General features: G+C 43.7%; 2 protein-coding genes and 1 long non-coding RNA gene across 4 annotated transcripts in view; 1 reads left to right on the top strand and 2 right to left on the bottom strand.

Annotated features, from left to right (window-relative positions):
- LOC134409368 (interleukin-13 receptor subunit alpha-1-like) overlaps positions 1 to 18,212 on the bottom strand; it is a 30,637-nt gene extending 12,425 nt beyond the window's left edge. Inside the window, exons 1-4 of the mRNA XM_063142080.1 lie at positions 18,180 to 18,212; positions 11,012 to 11,576; positions 6,077 to 6,237; positions 2,859 to 2,991 (exon numbers count right to left, since the gene is read on the bottom strand). Of these exons, the coding sequence (XP_062998150.1) occupies positions 2,859 to 2,991; positions 6,077 to 6,237; positions 11,012 to 11,576; positions 18,180 to 18,212 (892 nt within the window). The remainder of the gene's footprint in view (positions 1 to 2,858; positions 2,992 to 6,076; positions 6,238 to 11,011; positions 11,577 to 18,179) is intronic.
- LOC134409312 (uncharacterized) lies at positions 3,015 to 5,454 on the top strand. The gene is made up of 5 exons (XR_010026173.1): positions 3,015 to 3,207; positions 3,398 to 3,459; positions 4,035 to 4,122; positions 4,732 to 4,778; positions 5,331 to 5,454. It is a non-coding gene; the product is annotated as an uncharacterized LOC134409312 (long non-coding RNA).
- A 1,283-nt stretch (positions 18,213 to 19,495) lies between the features above and the next one.
- DOCK11 (dedicator of cytokinesis 11) overlaps positions 19,496 to 20,598 on the bottom strand; it is a 122,269-nt gene continuing 121,166 nt past the window's right edge. For both annotated transcript variants that reach the window (XM_063141849.1, XM_063141850.1), the window contains one exon: positions 19,496 to 19,984. In XM_063141849.1, coding sequence (XP_062997919.1) covers positions 19,865 to 19,984 — 120 coding nt within the window. In that variant the 3' untranslated portion in view covers positions 19,496 to 19,864. The remainder of the gene's footprint in view (positions 19,985 to 20,598) is intronic.

The following is a 20,598-nucleotide window of genomic DNA, read 5'->3' as shown; positions in this document are numbered from 1 at the left end:
CTGCAAAACTATAAAAGATGTATTTTAAAAATTACTAAGGAGGCAAATTTCAAAAAAAAGAGCCCAATGAGGATTGAGCAGGCTCAACAGTCATGGAATATTCACTGTTGGATAGAAGAGAAGAAGAAAGGCCAGGAAAGGAATTGGAATGTGAGGCTTGTACTTCCTACAGCTCAATAGTATCCGGGGTGGGTGGGGGGAGCATGCAGGAACCCTGAGCAGGAGCACTCCTACTAGAATGTGAGCATACATGGTAACATTTGGCTGCAGGTTCCACTTGCTGTGATTTTATTATTGTTCTTTACTATTGTTCTGCCATTTTTCTGTGGCAGAGAAAATACACAGGAAGCTGCCTTCTACTGCCTCAGACAATTGGCCCATCTAGCACTGTGTTTTGACCACTGAGTAGCAGCAAATATCCAGGATTTTTAGACCAGGATCTTTGTCACTCCTACCTGGAGGTGCTGGGAACTGAACCTGGGTCCTTTTCTTGCATGCAAACTATGTCCAAGCTATGGCCCCTTCCCAACTAAATGCCCTCAGCTTGGACCTGATTGCTAGCACACAGACTGACTTCAATGGAGCCTAGATATGTTTTGCATTCACTAAGCTGTTCTAAATGGAAAGAACTGGTTCAAAAGATGTGTGCATTTCCTCTTTGCTATACTGCCAATGTGAAGGACTCAACCAAGCAGCTTTTAAGGATTGGCATGCTTCACTTGCTGATTTGGAGCTTTTCTGAGCCACACAGCTCCCAGTTTGGGAGAGAGACAAATCACATTGTACTGGTCCGGCCTACAAAATCCAACTACCGGTGTACAGTTTTGCATGCCTCACTAAAGGGGCATAAGAGTGCTATTATAGTTAAGATGAGTTGGGAAAAAGGTTCTGCCATTCTAAGCCTCAATATTCTATGGCTTATAAAAAGAGCCAGTGTGGTGTAGTGGCTAAAGTGTGGGACTGGGAGTCAGGAGATCCGGGTTCTAGTCCCCACTTGGCCATGGAAGCTCACTAGGTGACTTTGGGCTAGTCCTAGACTCTCAGCCCAACCTACCTCACAGGGTTGTTGTTGTAAGGATAAAATGGAGAGGAGGATTATGTACGCCGCCTTGGGTTCCTTGGAGGAAAAAAGGCAGGATGTAAATGCAAAATAAATAAATAAATGTGGTAACTGTTCTGTTAATAACCTGAAATATGGCACCTATAATCTACTATAATTGCGCAAAATTTCAAACTGAGGCGACGCCAATTGCCACAAATACAACAAGTCAAACAGTGATGAAAATTGAGACATTTGTAATTTTTCCTCCATGGTGTGGCTCAGTATATGTTACATTTCTTTAAAATTCTGGGAGAAACTACTTTATTCAGGCTTGTCGTGGTGTGCTGATGAAATTCTGCTTGGTGAAATTCTGAGCAGTGGTTTAAAACTTACCAAAGCTTTTCTGCCTCAGGAAAGCTTAGGGCAGCAAATGCTGGCAAAGTTATATCAGACGTAGTCAGTTTCACTCTGAAATTGTTTCCTGAGAGTGGTTTTTGTCAGTATTATGACTGGGGGAGTGGGTAGGAGGAAACTGTTAAATGAGATAACAGTGAGGGCATTTTGCAGGCTGAGGGAATCACTCTCACTGACTGATAGATCACAGATGAAAAGATGGAGGAAAGGGGGGAAATTATGCTGCAATCCTGCACAGGCTTACTAAAAAGTAAGCTATTCTGCACATACACAGACTTATCTAGTCATGTGAACACATGTACTCAGTTAATGTCTTGTTTGTGTTTTGTTTTTTAGTTTGTGGGCTTTGTTTTCCCCCCAGAACATTGTAATAATAAATTTCCTTTTTCAAAAACAGGGAGTTTTCCTTTTTAAAAAACAAGGATAGAAAAATGCTGATTTAAGACCAGACTTAAGGCTATCTCATGTTCAAGTTCCTGAAAGCCAGAAAACAAGAAGTTAATGTTGATCCCTTAACAGATGTGCAACGTCACAAATTGTGCAACATCACAAACTTGATGCTTGTTGCTTACAAGCAACAAACAGGCTTGGGTCAACTCACAGGGGGGATTCCTCTAGAAATACAGTAAAGTTCAGATGCTTCATAATGCAATACAGGACCAGGACAATGTAGAGCGTCTTTGCTGGTTCCAGGCCTTCCTTCCTCCCAATCTGGATCTGGATCGCAAAGACCCGGGAAAGGGTGCAAGATATGGTGGAAGATATGTCGTAAACAAGTACAATTTGTGACATTGCACAACATCTGTCCCCATCATGGGTCATATCTGTTAAGGCATCAGCCTTAGCTTCCAATTTCCTTGAGCCTTAATTGTGACAACCTGGCAATTTTTAAAAAATCACTGAATTGGTAATATTTCTCAGAAGGGTCTGCTTAGAATTTTCCAAGGATTGAATGATGACCCCCTAGGGATCACTGAAAAGATATAGCAAGCTCACGGATCCTTGATTACTGTTCTTATTCTGAGGATTAAATGCTATGGGGTGATGAAGAGACCAATATAGGGCAGGTACAGTACTGGCTATAGAACTAGGCAGGGTTTTCACTGCTGTCTTGGTTGGAGTGTGCAAACACACTGTTATAATAACTTTAAAAACAGGTTTGTGTAATTTTCAAGTAGTATAACTCAGACTTTTATGGCTCTTTTATTGATTCCTGTGCTGTTTGTGGTTTTGTATTGCACTGTATTTTATTACTTTACATATTTGTATTGTATTTTATATTTTTAACTCTTTGTATGGTTTTTCAATCTTTGTAATCCAGCCAGAGGATACTGGACAGATTAAAAGTTAAATAAATACATAAAACAAATACAAAGAATTGACATAATATCATGTGACTTACCATTTTGTGCAAGAGAAATATTAAACCATTCTCCTTCACCCTGGTGGCTGTCCAAACATAATGTTCTTACTCTGAAAACAGTATTTTCACCCAGAGGTAGTTGCAAGGTCCGGAAAAGGCTGGAACTCCATTTCTAAATTTGGAAGGGGGGTTGAATTGTTAGATAATAATTAACTTCTACTGCCTTTGCGAAAGGGGTCCCACTTCTGGACTTGTGCAAAGCTGCCACGTGGGCTAACCCTTCGACATTTGTTCAGCACTACAAGCTCGATACGGAGTCGTTCCGACTGTTGATTCGGCAGAGCTGTCCTCTCATCAGTGTTACAGTAGGACACCTTATCCTCCACCGGTAAGTGAGCTCGCTAATCGCCCATACGTGTGATACACAGAGACCACGAAGAAGAAAGACAGGTTGCTTACCTGTAACTGTGATTTTTCGAGTGGCCAGCTGTGAATTCACACCCACACAATCCCCACTTTGGTGTTGATGCGAACTATGTTGACACCAGAGGTGAGTGGATCCTTGGTTTCTTTTAAAGATTGGTTTCGGTCTCAAGGAAATGAGGATTAGGGCGGGAATGCTGGAGTACCACAGTTACAGGTAAGCAGTCTATCTTGCCCCTTCATATATAGGTATAAAAATGCAATAAATGAAATGAAATAAATGAAATGAAATGTATCCGCTGTTGCTTTCTTTCTGTTCTTCTGATCTGTCTTTTCACCCATGGAACATAAAACATCTTATTAAGCGTTTACCCCTATGAGCTACTTCTCGGTTCTGTGTCTCCCCTGGCACAGCTACCATGTGTGGAACCCTGTTCTTCTAAATATCTTCTAAAGATGTTATTTAAAATTCATTTTTCTCTCTCCTGTATAATGTTTATAAAACTATACAGGAACCTCTTCATGGCTGTTGGCACTTGTTACGACAAGCTGTATCGTGCTGGAGTTACACAAGGGAAGGTGGGAGATTGGAAGGAACAAAGAAGTAGAACTCATGCTGCAGATGGGGTGCACGTGCTCTCTCTCACACACAGAGATCATTATCAGAGGTCTGCTACAACAGTCCCTGCCTTCAAAAGAGAAGGGAACGACTACTGGCACGGGATCTTCTCTCTAGCAGTGCCTCATCTCTGGTTGAAATATTAACTTGTCATGTATGCATTTGTTGTTCAGGTGCCAGTTTAATATACCTTTACAGTGCAGTCCAATACAAGTCTACCCAGAAGCAAATTCCACTGTGTTCAATGGGACTTACGCACAGGTAAGCATAAATAGGATTGTGGCCTTGTTTTTGCAGGTCCTTACTTCGATAATTTATAATTATTTGACTGTCTAATTTTACCAATTAAATTATGGTTAGTTTTAGAATATCTGTTTTATATTTTGTTCTGTAAATTATCATGAGCACAAACCATTCTTGACGTCTGCAACAAGTAATGACTCGCACATGCAAATGACCTACAACAGAGCCAACGCCGCAGGCAGAATGTCCCTATTGTCTGCAAGGCAGCACTTTGAGGTGAAATCAAGTGCTAGTTGCAGGTGCCGGAGGAAGAAAAAGGCAGAGCTGAGGTCTCAAAAGTGCACGAAATAAACATTTAAGCTGCACTCCTATGTACACAAAAGGGATTAGTCCTGCTGAACTCAATGGGGCTTGCTCTTGAGTAGACATGTTTAGGATTGCACTGTTAATGATAGGAACCTTTGGTCAAAGAGCATGGCATGGGACATGATGTTGTGCATCCAAGCACCCAAGGGGAAGAATACAGTCAAATGCATTGTACTATTAAAGGTTGTTTTGTGTACCCTTTGACACTCCACCTGTCTCCCTTCCCATCCTTTCATCTTTTGACTTCCCTCTATTTTCCAGAACAAAAAATATTGAAGAAATCAAGTCACATTCCTCTGTGCGCACAGGTAAGCATGAGAAAAGCACTCGTTCAATCCATCATGAGCTCAATTTAACTTTCCTTGGTTAGAAGAGGCAGCAATACTCACTCTGCCCATAAAGAGTATACAGTGGTGGCCAAAATTGTGGATACTTTTTGAAATGTTCATGTTTTGCAACTTTGCATGCTTATAGAAAATATTCTGTTTCACGAAATTCAAATGTTTATACCCTATTTCTTCGATTCTAAGACACACTTCCCCCCCCCCCATATAAACATCTTTAAAAACGGGGTGCGTCTTAGAATCGCAGGTGCATTTATTATTTCTTAGAATCAAAGCTTTTTTTTTCTGTTGGTGGTACTGAAATTAGTGTGCGTCTTACAATCGATGGCGTCTTAGAATCGAAGAAATACGGTATATCAATTGAAAGACCTGATTCACATAATACAACAATCCTGCTTCTTTTCCTGGGTGTCCAATCAACTCTTTTCTTTGGTGCCATTGTTCTATTTATGATGTACGTACGCACACTTTTGAGAAATACTTCAAATATTCACACAATCTCCAATTGCGCTTCAGTTACGGAACAAACAGCAAAACTGGCTTCCCCCAACTTCAAACATGATGTATCGCAGCTACTGCCATGCGAATGGTCCCCGGAACAAGGACTGTGATTGACCAGTAGGGTTTGCAATTCCAATCCGCTTCTTCACTCAATCACACCTGTTTGTTTTTAGACTAAAGTAAGCATAACTTTTTTTGTACTGCAGATATTTGCATTCTGTTTTTTTGTATTGAATTCAGCATTAAATTCTCTTCCACTTTATATAAACATTTGAATTTCGTGAAACAGAACATTTTCTATAAGCACGCTACCGTAAGTTGGAAAACATGAAAATTTCAAAAAGTGTCCACAATTTTGGCCACCACTGTAGATTGGATGATGGAGAGGGTGACAGGCCCACTTCTCCTTGGAGGAAGGTATTTATTTATTTATTTATTTATTTATTTATCTGAAAGACTTATATACCACTTTTCCCTGCCCCCCAGTGGAAAGGAAGCATCAGATCAACCAGATCTGATTTTTAGATTCCACCAGGCTGATATAAAACGACTGCACAAAATCAAGATTCTTGCTCTTCAGAGAAAATTAACTTCATACAATTGTCCTAGAGCCAAAAGAGGTGAAGCAATAAAGGAAAGTAGTTGATTATGAATTGAGAAGCAGCAATGTTCTAGTTTCATCACAATTCTTGTACCTGTAATTCATTATTTTTGTTACTTTACAAGAATTGATAAGGAATCCGAATAACCAGAAAACTTACTGGTTTCTGCCATTCTCCACCAGTTTTCACTTCACTGTAATACTCTAGATTGCAGATACTATTAAAGCCTTCTACAAGATTCCATCTCACATCCAACTGGCAGCGCTTTTCGATGAAAGTGTAACTGACGTTAGATAGGGGAGGCAGGTCAATCAGGGCTCCTATGAAAAAGGAAGGACAACTATCACTTTCTGTTCTTTTAAGAGTTCGTGCATTTAGGACACATCCAAGCAGGAACAGGAAAGGCAAACTAACTACTCAATTTATGACTTCTTTTAAAAAATCACCTAGTACAGCATATAAAATTATCCCCAGCTTGGTTACTGTAAAAACTGCTTGTCTGATATTTGTTAATAATAAAAAAATGGTGTTACAGCTGGATCTATGGATAGGGACGATGGTGTGTGGGGAAGGGAGATTTCAACCCTAAGCAGGATCCTACTAGAAATTCCCCCTCCTACAATAGAAAGAAAGCTCCCGTTAATGTCAGTGGACCTTTCTTCCCCTTGCAGGCCATCCCAAGCAGGACTTTGGAGGGGGTACCCTCCCACATGTACAATGCAAATACATTGAGAAAAGTTGTATCTAACCTGGCCCTCAGTCCTACGTGGTTTCTAACAGAATCATAGAATAGTAGAGTCCAACCCCCTGCTCAATGCAGGAATCCACCTTAAAGCATCCCTGACAGATGGTTCTCCAGCTGCCTCTTGAATGCCTCTAGGGTGGGAGAGCCCACGACCTCCCTAGATAACTGGTTCCATTGTCGTACTGCTCTAACAGTCAGGAAGTTTTTCCTGATGTCCAGCCAGAATCTGGCTTCTTGTAACTTGAGCCCATTATTTTGTGTCCTGCACTCTGGGAGGATCGAGAAGAGATCCTGGCCCTCCTCCATGTGACAACCTTTCAAGTATTTGAAGAGTGCTATCATGTCTCCCCTCAATCTTCTCTTCTCCAAGCTAAACATGCCCAGTTCTTTCAGTCTGTCTTCATAGGGCTTTGTTTCCAGGCCCCTGATAATCCTCACTGCCCTCCTCCGGCTTGTCTGCATCCTTCTTGAAGCGTGGTGCCCAGAACTGGGCGCAATACTCAAAATGAGGCCTAACCAGTGCTGAATAGAGGGGAACCAGTATCTTGCATGATTTGGAAACTATACTTCTATTAATGTAGCCCAAAATAGCATTTGCTTTTTTTGCAGCCACATCACACTGTTGGCTCATATTCAGCTTGTGATCTACAATTCCAAGATCCTTCTTGTTTGTAGAATTGCTGAGCCAAGTATCCCCCATCTTGTAACTGTGCATTTGGGTTTTTTTTCCCTAGATGTAGAACTTGGCATTTATCCCTATTAAATTCCATTCTGTTGTTTTCAGACCAGCGCTCCAGCCTATCAAGATCACTTTGAAGTTTGTTTCTGTCTTCCAGGGTATTAGCTATCTGACCCAATTTTGTGTCATCTACAAATCTGATAAGCGTTCTCTGCACCTCCTTGTCCAAATCATTAATAAAAATGTTGAAGAGCCCTGCGGTACACCACTTGTTACCTCCCCCCAGTTTGAGAAGGTTCCATTGATAAGCACTCTGAGTCTGAGTCTGTAGCCAACTGTGGATCCACCTAATAGTTGTTCCATCTAACCCACTTTTAACTAGTTTGTTAATCACAATGTCATGTGGTACTTTGTCAAAAGCTTTGCTGAAGTCAAGCTATATTATGTCCACAACATTTCCGCAGCCTACAAGGGAGGTAACCTGATAAAAAAATAAGATCAGATTAGCCTGACAGGATTTGTGCTTGACAAAATCCATGCTTGCTTCTAGTAATCCCTGCATTGTTTTCAACGTGCTTACAGATTGACTTCTTTATAATCTGCTCCAAATTTTTCCCAGGGATGGATGTCAGACTCACTGGTCTGCAGTTCCTAGCTTCCTCATTTTTGAAGATAGGAACAACTCCTCCAGTCTTCGCCTGCATTTCAAATGACTCAGTGGTACTACATTTTTGTCAGGCAGCTCCCTGTGTGTATGTGTGAGAGGGGTATGTTTTCTGCATGAAAAAGCTGCTGCCTAACTGGCAAATGTCCCTGGGTCAGTTTACAATCATAAAACCAAAACACAGCCACATAAACAACAACGTAAACAAATAATCAGCATCACTGTATCAAAATACAATAATAAGTATTACAACTATTTTAAAAATTGAGGAGCCAGCAGTGAAATTAACACCCAAAACAACAGATTAAATATTAAATGCCTCTTTAAAGAGGAAGATCTTAACCTGGTGTGTTCAAGGTCTCAGGAAGAGGTCTTTCTACCAGCATTATTACACAAGATCATTTTGGAGAAGTCATTGATCAAACATTGTGCATGCAAAGGATGTGCTCTCCCTCTGAGCTGTGGGCCCTCCAACATAATGCCACAATGCACAACTGGGAATATCTGAAACAGTTGTTTGGATATGGTCCAGGGTGGTGACCCTGAGAATCGTTGTTTGGAAGAGGAAAACTGGGAAAAAGCAATTGGAGAGAGCTGGGATATCAGAGACTAATCATAAAATTTTAGAAGGTTTATGGTACATCTAATGATCAAACATAAAGTGGCTTTAAACTGCTTTAATAAGACTCCATGAAATCCTGGAAAGTTGAGATTGTCCATGATGCTAAACCCTTCATCCAGTAGCAAACTCAGTACTGAAATTATGTGCATATGGAGTTGCATTATCACAGGAGAACTTAGTAGGTTGCTCACAATCCTGGAGTGGCAGTTTCAGGAGTTCAGGTATCCCCAGAGCCCCCCACCCCTGCCTTGAGCTAAAGATGTAGGATATGTAAACAGAGAATTATCTCATCACATTGCCTTTGAGTTTCGCAAAGACGCCACGTAAAGTGGGAATGCTGGGTCAGCGAGTCTTGCCTGGTCTCACCACCCTTGGCGAGACCCTTTGCAAGGGTCTCACCACCCTTGCAAAGGCTTCCAGATCGCAGGTCAAATCTGCCAGCTGCCCAACACAGCCTTCCGAAGATGAAGCTCAGTTTCTGCCCCTTGGTCCTTTAGGGTAATGATAGTAGCACATAACCTATTGCTCAACATCTATTCAAGGCCAGGCTATAGAAACCAAATATGAACATTCCTATGGTGCAATTCAAAGAATTAAGATTGCAGAATCAAAAAGCTATTTACTACAGTTTTCTGCCAAAGTTAATAGAAAGGCAATTGAAAATACGAAGTGCATAGAGTCACACACATCTGACCATGCATATAGCTGGATTTGGTCTCATCACAATCCGTTAGTGTTTTCTAACCAGAAATTAGTGTTTACACTTCAGGCAGGGTAAACAAACAGGGACAGCACGGCACCTGGTTTCTGTGGCAAGAGACTGCAGCTGAGTTTGGACAACACGCTCATCAACTGGGAGAATCGGAAACAACTGTTGATTAGCATGTTGTCCAAACTCAGCCTGACTCTCTGACAGTAATTTGGGAGCCACCAGTCCTACAAGGAATAGCGTAACTCAACGAGGTTACTTTTTAGGAAACACCCATAAATAATCACCTTTGGGTTGTAATTTATACTGAACCTTCATCACAGATCTAAGATGCACAATTACAACAACAACATATGGGAAGAGGGAATCCCAGTTCTCTTTAGGATGTGGGAAAGTATTGGGGAGGGGAACATTAAGGCACACTTACTAGGGAGTAAGCACCACTGAACAGAAGACTTACATCTGAGTAAACATACTCATGGGGTTTACTCCTTCTTAATAAGCGTAACTCTTAAACTTATTCAGTTCTGAGTAAATGAACACTTTTTAGGGAATCAGCACCACCAAACCCAATGGGGTCTACTTCTGAGTAAGCAAACATACGGACCCAACCTCTGCGTAATCAGGCACTGAGTAAGCACCATTTAAACCAATGGGGTCTCCTTCTGAATAAGCGGTCATAGAGGGGTGCACTTCAGAGAGTAGAGAGCACCATGTACATTGATGGTGCTATATAAATAAATAAATAAATAATAATAATAATAATAATAATAATAATAATAATAATAATAATAATAAGAGAGTAAACGCTACTTAACCCAGTGGAGTAAGCACGTACTTATGAGGGAGCATGCACCATTGAATCCAATGGAGCCTACCTGTTTATAAGCATGAATTTACTAAAGAACAAGCACCGCCGGCCCCATGGGGTCTCCTTCTGAGTAAGCACTTCCTTACTAGAGAGTAAATGCTACTTAATCCAGCGGAGTAAGCACGCACTTACGAGAGAATCCAATGGAGCCTACCTGTTTATAAGCATGTATTTACTAAACAACAACCACAGATCAAGATGCACAAATACAACAACAACATATGGGAAGAGGGAATCCCAGTTCTCTTTAGGATGTGGGAAAGTATTGGGAAGGGGAGCATGAAGGCACACTTACTAGGGAGTGAGCACCACCGAGCAGAAGGGGCCTTGCGCCTCCACGCTTATGGAGTTTGCTTCTTCTGAACGAGCTGGAATTCACGCACAGCTGTGTCAATATCCACTTTCCAAGCAGCAAGCACCCCCAAATGCAACAGAGTCCACCTCTGAGTAACCACGCACTGATTACGCATCACTAAACCCAACTGGAGATTCTTTCTGAGTAAGGGCTTCCTTACTAAAGAGTAAGCAGCCCTTAACCCCAGTGGTCAGCGCCGCCGTGCCCAAAGGGGTCTCCTTCTGAGTAAGCGGGCGGAGGCGGCGCTTCCACGGCGCGGGGCAAGTGAAGCGAGAAGCGAGAAGCGCCTTCTCCCCTCAGCGCTGCCCTGGGCTGGAGGCGCCTCGTCCTCCCCGCGCCGCCTCGTCCTGCCCGCGCCGCGCCCCCCCAGCCCCGGGGATGGCGGAGACCACGCGGCCGGGAGGTCTGAACGCGGCGCCCTGCCCTGCCCTGCCCTGCCCTGCCCTCACCTGCGACGGCCGCTCCGGCGAGGGCCACGACGACAGCGAGCAGCGGCGGTGGCGGCAGGGTCCCCATGGACGGCGCCCCCCTCGGTCCCGCTCGGCTTCGCTCCTCGACGCGGCACTCCCGGAGGGCCGGCGCAGACGGGAAAGGCTGCCGCGAAGGCCCGCCCAGCGCCCAGGCGTCGACCGCGGCCCCGCCCGAGGGAGCCCAGGAGGCGGCGCTGCCGCGGCGGCGGCGGCGGTTGCGCGGCCTGCTGCTGCGCGGCCTGTGAGGGGAAGCGGCCCAGGCGCTGAGGAGAATTTCGCCGCCCTCGGCCCTCAGCGGGGACGGAGCCGCAAGAAGGGGCCCTGTGTGGCGAGGGGCCCCTTGAGGACGTGCAGAGGGCCACGGGCCCCTCTCGCGCCTTCCTGGCTGAGGGGAAGCGGCCGAGGCGCGGAGGAGAGTTTCGCCGCCTCGGCCCTCAGCGGGGACGGAGCCGGCACAGGCCGGAGCCGCAAGAAGGGGCCGTGTGGGGCGAGGGGGCCCTTGAGGACGTGCAGAGGGCCACGGGCCCCTCTCGCGCCTTCCTGGCTGAGGGGAAGCGGCGGAGGCGAATTTCGCCGCCTCGGCCCTCAGCGGGGACGGAGCCGGCACACTCTGTACAGCACCATGTACATTGATGGTGCTATATAAATAAATAATAATAAATAAATAATAAATAAAAACACGCCGGAGGCCTTGTGTGGCGAGGGGCCCCTTGAGGACGCGCAGAGTGCCACGGGCCCCTCTCGCGCCTTCCTGCGCCACACCAACCCTCCCTGCCTCTTTCCAAAACTGTGGAACGGTGTGCAAATGTTTGACTTCGTCTATTTTTTAAAAAAGTTACTCTAAAAACGACATTAACACACACACACACACACCCGCAAAACGAAGAAATCATTGTCCCAAGGTCGGGTTATAAACGGAGCAATAAACGAACGTCTTTAACAGGGTAATTGTAAAATTAAATCCATAAAAACACAACGAAGGACACCGGCCTTTGCCCTATGTTGTTCTTCTCCACTCTGCCTTTTTGGAAAAAACGAACAATTTTTGCAAAAATTTGCTTTGTACATTTTTTAAAGTTCCTTTGAAAAATTAAGGATACGGTCCAATATGTGTTTAGATACAACCCCTACAATTATAGGACATTTTTCTCCCTATGCATGCATAGGATTGCATCTTTATCTATATACTTCCCAAAAAGTGGGAGAGGGCCAGAGAGAAATAAATGTCTAAAACAGACTTCCAATGAAGCAAAGAGACAAAAACAATCAAAATGGTAAAATCTAAAAGGATTAACTAATGTCGCCTACTTCACAGGGTTGTTGTGAACATAAAAATGGGAGTCTAGAACCCTGTGTGGTGCTGTCCTGAGCTCCTTGGAGGAAAGGTAGGATATAAATACAGAATTGGGATGTTGATATATTTCCTTCCTCTTTATTTAACTTCTGATTTTGAACTTCAAATAGAATAAAAAGATAAAATGCTTTTGTTCCTAAAGTGTAATAAAGGCAGGTTAATCATGCTTTAGTATAGAACTGAAGGACAAATAAAAGTTATTTGCAAAAGGTAAGAGTCAACCCAGCCACACTGAATCTACTCAAAACAATTTATACTTTTTTTGAGGTGTATTGATCAGCTATGGGGTAGTTAACTAGAAGACCAAAGCTTCCTAAATACTTAGAACTATACTATTAGGGTGACCATATGAAAAGGAGGACAGGGCTCCTGTATCTTTAACAGTGGTATTGAAAAGGAAATTTCAGCAGGTAATTTGTATATATGGAGAACCTGGTGAAATTTCCTCTTCATCATACCAGTTAAAGCTGCAGGAGCTATACTAGAGTGACCAGATTTAAAAGAGGGCAGGGCACTCTTCATCTTCTGGCTGCGAGAGCTGGACCATAAGGAAAGCTGAGCGAAGGAAGATAGATGCTTTTGAACTGTGGTGCTGGAGGAAACTTCTGAGTGCCTTGGACTGCAAGAAGATCAAACCAGTCCATACTCCAGGAAATAAAGCCAGACTGCCCACTTGAGGGAATGGTATTAAAGGCAAAACTGAAGTACTTTGGCCACATAATGAGAAGACAGGATACCCTGGAGAAGAGGCTGATGCTAGGGAAAGTGGAAGGCAAAAGGAAGAGGGGCCGACCCAGGGCAAGATGGATGGATGATATTCTGGAGGTGACAGACTTGACCTTGGGGGAGCTGGGGGTGGCGACAGCCGACAGAAAGCTCTGGCATAGGCTGGTCCATGAAGTCACGAAGAGTCGGAAACGACTGAACGAATAAACAACAACAAACATGACCCAGTACTCAAAGCAGGGTGGTCATTATGAAACATAGGAAGCAGCCTCATACGGAGTCAGACCCTTGTCAGTCTAGCCCAGTTTTGTCAACACTGACTGGCAGCAACGACTCTCCAGGGGTTCAGGCAAGCTATCTTCCTAGTCTTACCTGGAGAATCCAAGGATTGAACCTGGGATGTTCTTCTTGTAGAGCAGGTGCTCTACCACTGAGCTGTGGCATTCCTATGAAGCATGATTTCTGGGTAAACAACATTCTCCACTGAATGCCCATTATTGCTTTCCTGTTACATCAGTGTGTGTGTGTGTGTTTAAACATTTTTTTAAGTTTACATTATTTTATATATTTGACTTATCACAACGAACTCTCTCAAGCAATAAAATTAGAAAGGCATTACAAACATAAAAAAGAGAGCATTGCATGATCATACATGTTAGTCACTCAGCAGAGGAAACACCTGAGTAACCCTTGGTATGCAAAGGCATACAGATCTTTTAGTATGTTTATTGTGAATTAAATCCAATTGAAGTCAATGGCCTTACTTCCAGGTAAGTGTGATTAGGAGTGTAGCCTTACTGGCACCCACAATTATTATTTTTAATTGATCCACTGGTGGACAGCAACCATCGTTTTCTCAGACATCTTTATCACAAACATTGAATGTTCTCTCTCTCTCTCTGCCACACAAGCACATATCACTCTTTTGTATCTTCTTGGTTCACGATTAAAATCTCTTATAGCCCTGCGAGGGGGAGGTGATGGTGATTATATCTAGAAAGCCTAGTGATTTTGACATAAACATGGGTTAGTGGGTAGTTTCCTTAGAGCATCTAATCTCTAGCTGGGATTTTTTTGTTTTTTAGAACTCAGTCAACAGTTCCCACAGCACTAATGAGTGCAGGCAAAATTCCAGATGTTTCTAAACTCTCTGAATTTACCCAGCAGCCTTAATCATTTGCCTGTGTTTGACACCGTGTTTTGTAGGTACTCGGGATTTGTGGCTTTAAAGGCCATCTGAGGTGTAAAAAGGGACTGATTCATTTCTACCAGGCAGCGCAGTTCCTCTGCACCTTTATTTGAATAAGCCACAGCCGACCTTTACGTAAAAGGCTCAAGGCTTTTGCATAAAGCAGTTATGGGGATGGGCTGAAGACCTGGCCAAATAATATTTTGTTTGGGTCTCTGGACCTGGAAAAAATAACCCTCTTTGCTCCCGGATATTCCTGTTGAACATAAGGAGAGCCCTGGAGCCGGATCAGTCCAAACAGCCATCTACTCAGCATCCAGTTCGCTATTCTGGCCAGCCAGGTGTCTCTGGGAAGCCCACAAGCAGACGATGATGGAGTAGCCTTTCCCAACGTTGGCCTCTCTGGTTGCAGTGCACACACTGCCTCTGATACTGGAGGTAGCACACATCACTAGTAGCCATCAATAGCCCCATCCACCATAAATTTGCCTAATTCCCTAGAACTTCATCCACGACCAACAGAAAGTGTTCCTATGACATAGAATCATAGCAGAGTTGGAAGGGGCCTCTAAGGCCATCGAGTCCAACCCCCTGCTCAATGCAGGAATCCACCCTAAAGCATCCCTGACAGATGGCTGTGCAGCGGCCTCTTGAAGGCCTCTCTTCCACATCATCCAGAACTCCCTCCCCCATATGATTCAGGAGACGGAAAGTGTGATAAGTTTTAAACTCCTCCGGCACGCATACCGGTTTACTCAAGCTTTTCGTGGCGTATTTGATGATCGTGATGCTGCTCCATTGGATTGCTTTGTATTGTTTTTTAAATTGTTTTGTTCCTATTGCTTATTTATCCTTGTTTTAGTTGTGTTTATTTTATTTATTTAAATAGTGATTTAAAATCATTATGTAAACCGCTTAGAGATTTTGTTATATCAAGCAAATAATGTATAATAAAATAAATGACTCAATATCTAGTTGACTGCCCTTCCCTTTGCTATATGTGGGTGTGGGAATGCCTGCAACTACTCACATGTGAAGGTAAAAACGGGGAGTATAGTTCCATTGACAGGCCAACGCGCAAAGGCTTTTCCTGATCTGAGCTGGGAACGAAGCTAAAGTGATAGTTTGGTGGCAAAGCCTATATGGGTCTCAGCGGTAGAACACCTGCTTTGCTCGCACGAGGTTTCAGATTGAATCCTGGCATTTCTAGGTCTTAATGAGAAAGGCTCCTGCTTGAAACCCTGCAGAGACACTGCCAGTCAGATACCAATTTAGAAGGAATAATGGTTTGACTTGCTAAAAGACAGCTTCCTGTGTTCACATTAGTTACACTTGCAAGCATAGAATGCCACACTGATGTTCAGCAGTGTATTTTCCCATGTGTCCCTACAGGAGCATTTCACACACAATAGCCAGCTCTCTCCAATTGACAAGTGGCCAAATCCATCATCACCGTTGTTGTCGTATACTGCCCCCTACCCAAGCTCTCTGGGCGGTTTACAATTACTGTTGCAAGAAAGCTGAGTAGTTCAAGAGTCTTTGTTGTGAATCATTTCCCTATTTATACCCGCATCCTAATTATAGCAATGTTATCAACACAGGTCAGTCGATCACCTGATACACATACTTTGAAAAGCAAAGGGAGAGACAGTGTGGTGTAGTGACTAACGTGTTGGACTGGGAGTCAGGAGATCCGGGTTCTAGTCCCCACTCAGCCATGGAAACCCACTGGGCGACTTTGGGCCAGTCACAGACTCTCAGCCCAACCAACCTCACAGGGTTGTTGTTGTGAGGATAAAATGGAGAGGAGGAGGAGGATTAAGTATGCTGCCTTGGGTTCCTTGGAGGAAAAAAGGTGGGGTATAAATGCAATAATAAATAAATAAAATGCTTTTGGATGCATCCTGAGTATACATAAGCCCCATCAGAGCACCAGTCAAGCAGAGGTAGCTGTGTTCCTTGAAATTATCACACAAGGGAGAAAATGAGGTTGTTCTCCTTGAATGGAATTCCTGATCGCAGAGATTCAAAGGATGCAGAATGGAGGCGGGGTGATTCAACGTTAATGATTTAAAATGCTCAAAGCAAGGACTTGGAGGAATTTGTATTTTTTTCAGGCCAAGAAAGTTTGCTTGTATTTCTGCATTTTTAAACCATAGCGTGACAGGCTGTAGATCAGTGGGGGAAGCTTCAATCCCCCTTTATCGCATCTGTGCACCAGGAGATAGATAATTTGGGATGTGTTTCATGTGTGAGTGCTTTTGCATGGTCCCAAGAAAGACTGCAACAGAGAAAAGAAGCAAGCAACCCTTTCTTGTTCTTGCATATCCAAAAGAAACATGTGCTTGCCTGCATTGGGCAGGAGACCTGCAGGCTCTCTTTCATTTCCTTATGGAGCCAAGGCATGGACGCACGTGTGCACACACACACAGAGTCCTGCAACTGTGGGAGACGTTAAAAGACAGGTTTGAATCCCTCCTGGTATCTGCTCCATAGGGACGCTAACCCCTCATGCCAAGAACCATGGTCATATCTCAGAAAGGCTTGGGACGGTGGGGTGGGGTGGGGAGATGACTCTGGGGAAAATTTCACTGGGCAACAATCCATGACTGATGAGTGGTGGTGTATGTGATGGTTTTGGGTGGGGTGTTAAATATGGGAAGTGGGCGGGGTGATCCCGGAAAGAAGGTGTGGGTCAGTGACTCAAAGGGAGAAAGTAGGCAATCCCCCTCTTTCATATGGGCATCACATAAGGACTCATTTTGCAGAATGACTCAGACGAGACTAGAGAAGGAGGCCTTTCTGCCTGACTCTTGATAAGGCAGCATCATATGTTACACTTGGATTCAAATCCCCCACCCAAGATGGATGGAATTAATTTTTTCAAAATTAAATACATAAATTAGGTTTAATTAAAAACAACAACCACACATCCCAGAGCACCACACTTTACATGCAAAATGTCCAGGGCCAGCCCTACCATTAGGCAGAGTGGTAGACAGAAAATATCCTACGTCCCAATATAGCCAGTTGAAGGTGTTCAGGGAGCAACAGAGCTGGGATCTTTCTCTGCCTGAGGCCGCAGAGAGCTCCTGCCCAGGTGAGTAGGTAGTACTGGCCCCAATGAGCCAATATCAGAGCGTAGGAAGAGGAGGCAGGTTGGGATATTCACAGTGCCCCATGCAATGGAATCCCTCCCCTCCCCTCCACACCCACCTCCCATTTCATGCGGTCAATAACGGAGGGGCAAAGCATTGTTTTGTAAAGCAAACGTGGGCAACTTCCAGATGATGTTGGACTCTCAATCTTTGGCCGCTGGATATGCTAACTTGGGCTGATGGGAGTTGAGAGTCCAACACCATCCAGAGGGGCGACACTTACTCTTGGTGTAAAGAGAAGAAAGGTGAGGAACAAGTTAGCAGTGGCAACCTGCCTGGAACAGTTTCTCTTTTGCTGAAACAAATTAGCCATTTTTGGAAATGTTTACCAGAAGAAATATTTACAAATCACTTAAGTCAAACACAGAAGCTCTCTCTCTCTTTTACGAGCTGTTTTGTTTTTTCAAGGCATGACAGAATCATCCAAGAACACAAGCAGAGCTCTGTTGGATCAATGCAAAGGCCGATCTAACCTGCATGGGAGGCCCAGAAGCAAGACAGGAGTGCAATAACCCTCACTTTTCTTGATCACCAACTGGTATTGAGAGTTGCTGGTGGGAGGATGCCGATGCACTCGTGTCCTGCTTGTGGGTTCTTGGTCGTCAGCTGGTTGGCCACTGTATGGACCCTTGGTCTGATCCAGCACGGTCTTCTTAGAGGCATGCTGCCTCTGACCCTGGTGGTAGCATGTAGCCGCCATAACTAGGAGCCCTCTCATACCTCAGTGGACATGTTGAACAGGTAATGCTCCATTAGGGAACCCCCATGTGCAGGAGAAAAGAGGCAACACTTTTCCCACTGCCCACTGCATTCCTGTTGCTCAAGAAACCGAAAAGAGTTCGCTTCTGATGACAACGATGAAGCTTGAAGTCTCACCAAAGCTAATGTGAACTGAAGATCATAGAATCATAGAATAGCAGAGTTGGAAGAGGCCTACAAGGCCATCGAGTCCAACCCCCTGCTCAATGCAGGAATCCACCCTAAAGCATCCCTGACAGATGGTTGTCCAGCTGTAAATTAAGCAAGTACCCTGGTTTGAAGGCCTCTAGTGTGGGAGAGCCCACAACCTCCCTAGGTAGCTGATTCCACCGTCGCACTGCTCTAACAGTCAGGAAGTTTTTCCTGATGTCCAGCCGGAATCTGGCTTCCTTTAACTTGAGCCCGTTATTCCGTGTCCTGCACTCTGGGAGGATCGAGAAGAGATCCTGGCCCTCCTCTGTGTGACAACCTTTTAAGTATTTGAAGAGTGCTATCATGTCTCCCCTCAATCTTCTCTTCTCCAGGCTAAACATGCCCAGTTCTTTCAGTCTCTCTTCATAGGGCTTTGTTTCTAGACCTCTGATCATCCTGGTTGCCCTCTTCTGAACACGCTCCAGCTTGTCTGCGTCCTTCTTGAATTGTGGAGCCCAGAACTGGACGCAATACTCTAGACAAGGCCTGACCAGGGCCTAATAGAGAGGAACCAGTACCTCACGTGATTTGGAAGCTATACTTCTATTAATGCAGCCCAAAATAGCATTTGCCTTTCTTGCAGCCATATCGCACTGTTGGCTCATATTCAGCTTGTGATCTACAACAATTCCAAGATCCTTCTTGTTTGTAGTATTGCTGAGCCAAGTGTCCCCCATCTTGTAACTGTGCATTTGGTTTCTATTCCCTAAATGTAGAACTTGGCATTTATCCCTATTCCAATTTCCCCCTCTGGTCTGGTGCCGGACAAACCAAAGAAAAGAGGAAATAACATGGCCAAAGTAGCTCAAGAAATCCCAACAGGAACTCCAGCGGTCAGAGTTGTGCTCCAATGCACACACTGGCTAGTTCTTGGACTTCTCCTATGGCCAGTAGTAATCAAACTGTGCAGAAGGAGTAAATATAGGCAAATCCGGAAAAAAAAAATTCAGGAAACCTTTTGACTTTCTTGATGGAGGTGTTGGAGATGTATATACTATATATATATATTTGGTACAGAGGACGCAGTTTATACATTCAGGCTTCTGCAGTTTATGTTCCACATGCACCCACACACACACTGCAGCTTATTTAAAAAACAGCCTTACATTTTATTATATTCCATTGTACATCTTTACACGGTACCATTTTCAAGTTCATTCTTCCATACAACGGGGCCTGATAAATGCTTTTGGTGTCTTGTATATATTTAACATCACGCACGGACACACACAAAAAAAGATACAAAAAACAAAACGAAATGTAGGGAGGCACTTTCCTGGTTGGTCTGTAAATTAAGCAAGTACCCTGGTTTGGAAGCCTGCTGATTCTGCTTTGAAAAAGAAAATATTGAGTGTATTCTGGTCACGCGTTTGGAGGTTAATGTCTTTCAGGCAACGTTCCAAGTATTCCTGAGAAAGATCTGCAAAATGTCAAGCGTTGCTCCTAGCTCTTTTTTAAAAGTCGGGTGAAGATCTAATTGTGCCGTAACCATCCCCTGAAGTTCCACTTATGGCACAGAACACATGTAAGGTGTTGTACACCGACGAGGAATGGATCGTGTCTTCTTGGTACATCTAAAAACAAAAGCCAAGTTAGCAAACTCTTCCGTACTTCCTACGGCAGCAAAATTATTTCGACAACACAAAAGGGAAATGTAGCACAGCATTACCCAACCTGGTCTTCAAAGCTGATATTGCAAAGGCAGCGTTAAAAGGAAAAACACAAAAAGAGAACGAGAAATAGAGGTTATTTAGCAAGGATTGTATTCTCAAATGTCTACTACGTAGCTTTAAAAATAAACCAGAAGACATAGGTCATCACTACATAGAGAATTAATGGTTATTACAAAAGAAACAATTTTATATGATCCAGAATTATTTTTCTTATCGATATATAAAGGACTTAATACTGGATAGAAATGCAAAAACTTAATAATATTCCTGTTGATGGAATATCAAACAATCACGCAGCAGTGGAAAAAAAATTGTGAACCGCCCAGAGAGCTTCGGCTATTGGGCGGTATAAAAATGTAATAAATAAATAAATAAATAAATTGGAGAATTTGAATTTATCTGCCTGGTATCGAAATGTATGGTCTGTGGCAATATCAGAAAAAATAATTCATGACTTGCTTCAAATCCAAGGGAAATCAGAATCAACGTCGTTTGATGTCATATGGGGGAGATTC

This window comes from Elgaria multicarinata, chromosome 15 (assembly GCF_023053635.1).
Source record: "Elgaria multicarinata webbii isolate HBS135686 ecotype San Diego chromosome 15, rElgMul1.1.pri, whole genome shotgun sequence".
Taxonomy (NCBI): domain Eukaryota; kingdom Metazoa; phylum Chordata; class Lepidosauria; order Squamata; family Anguidae; genus Elgaria; species Elgaria multicarinata.
This window is presented reverse-complemented; position numbering and strand designations above follow the sequence as displayed.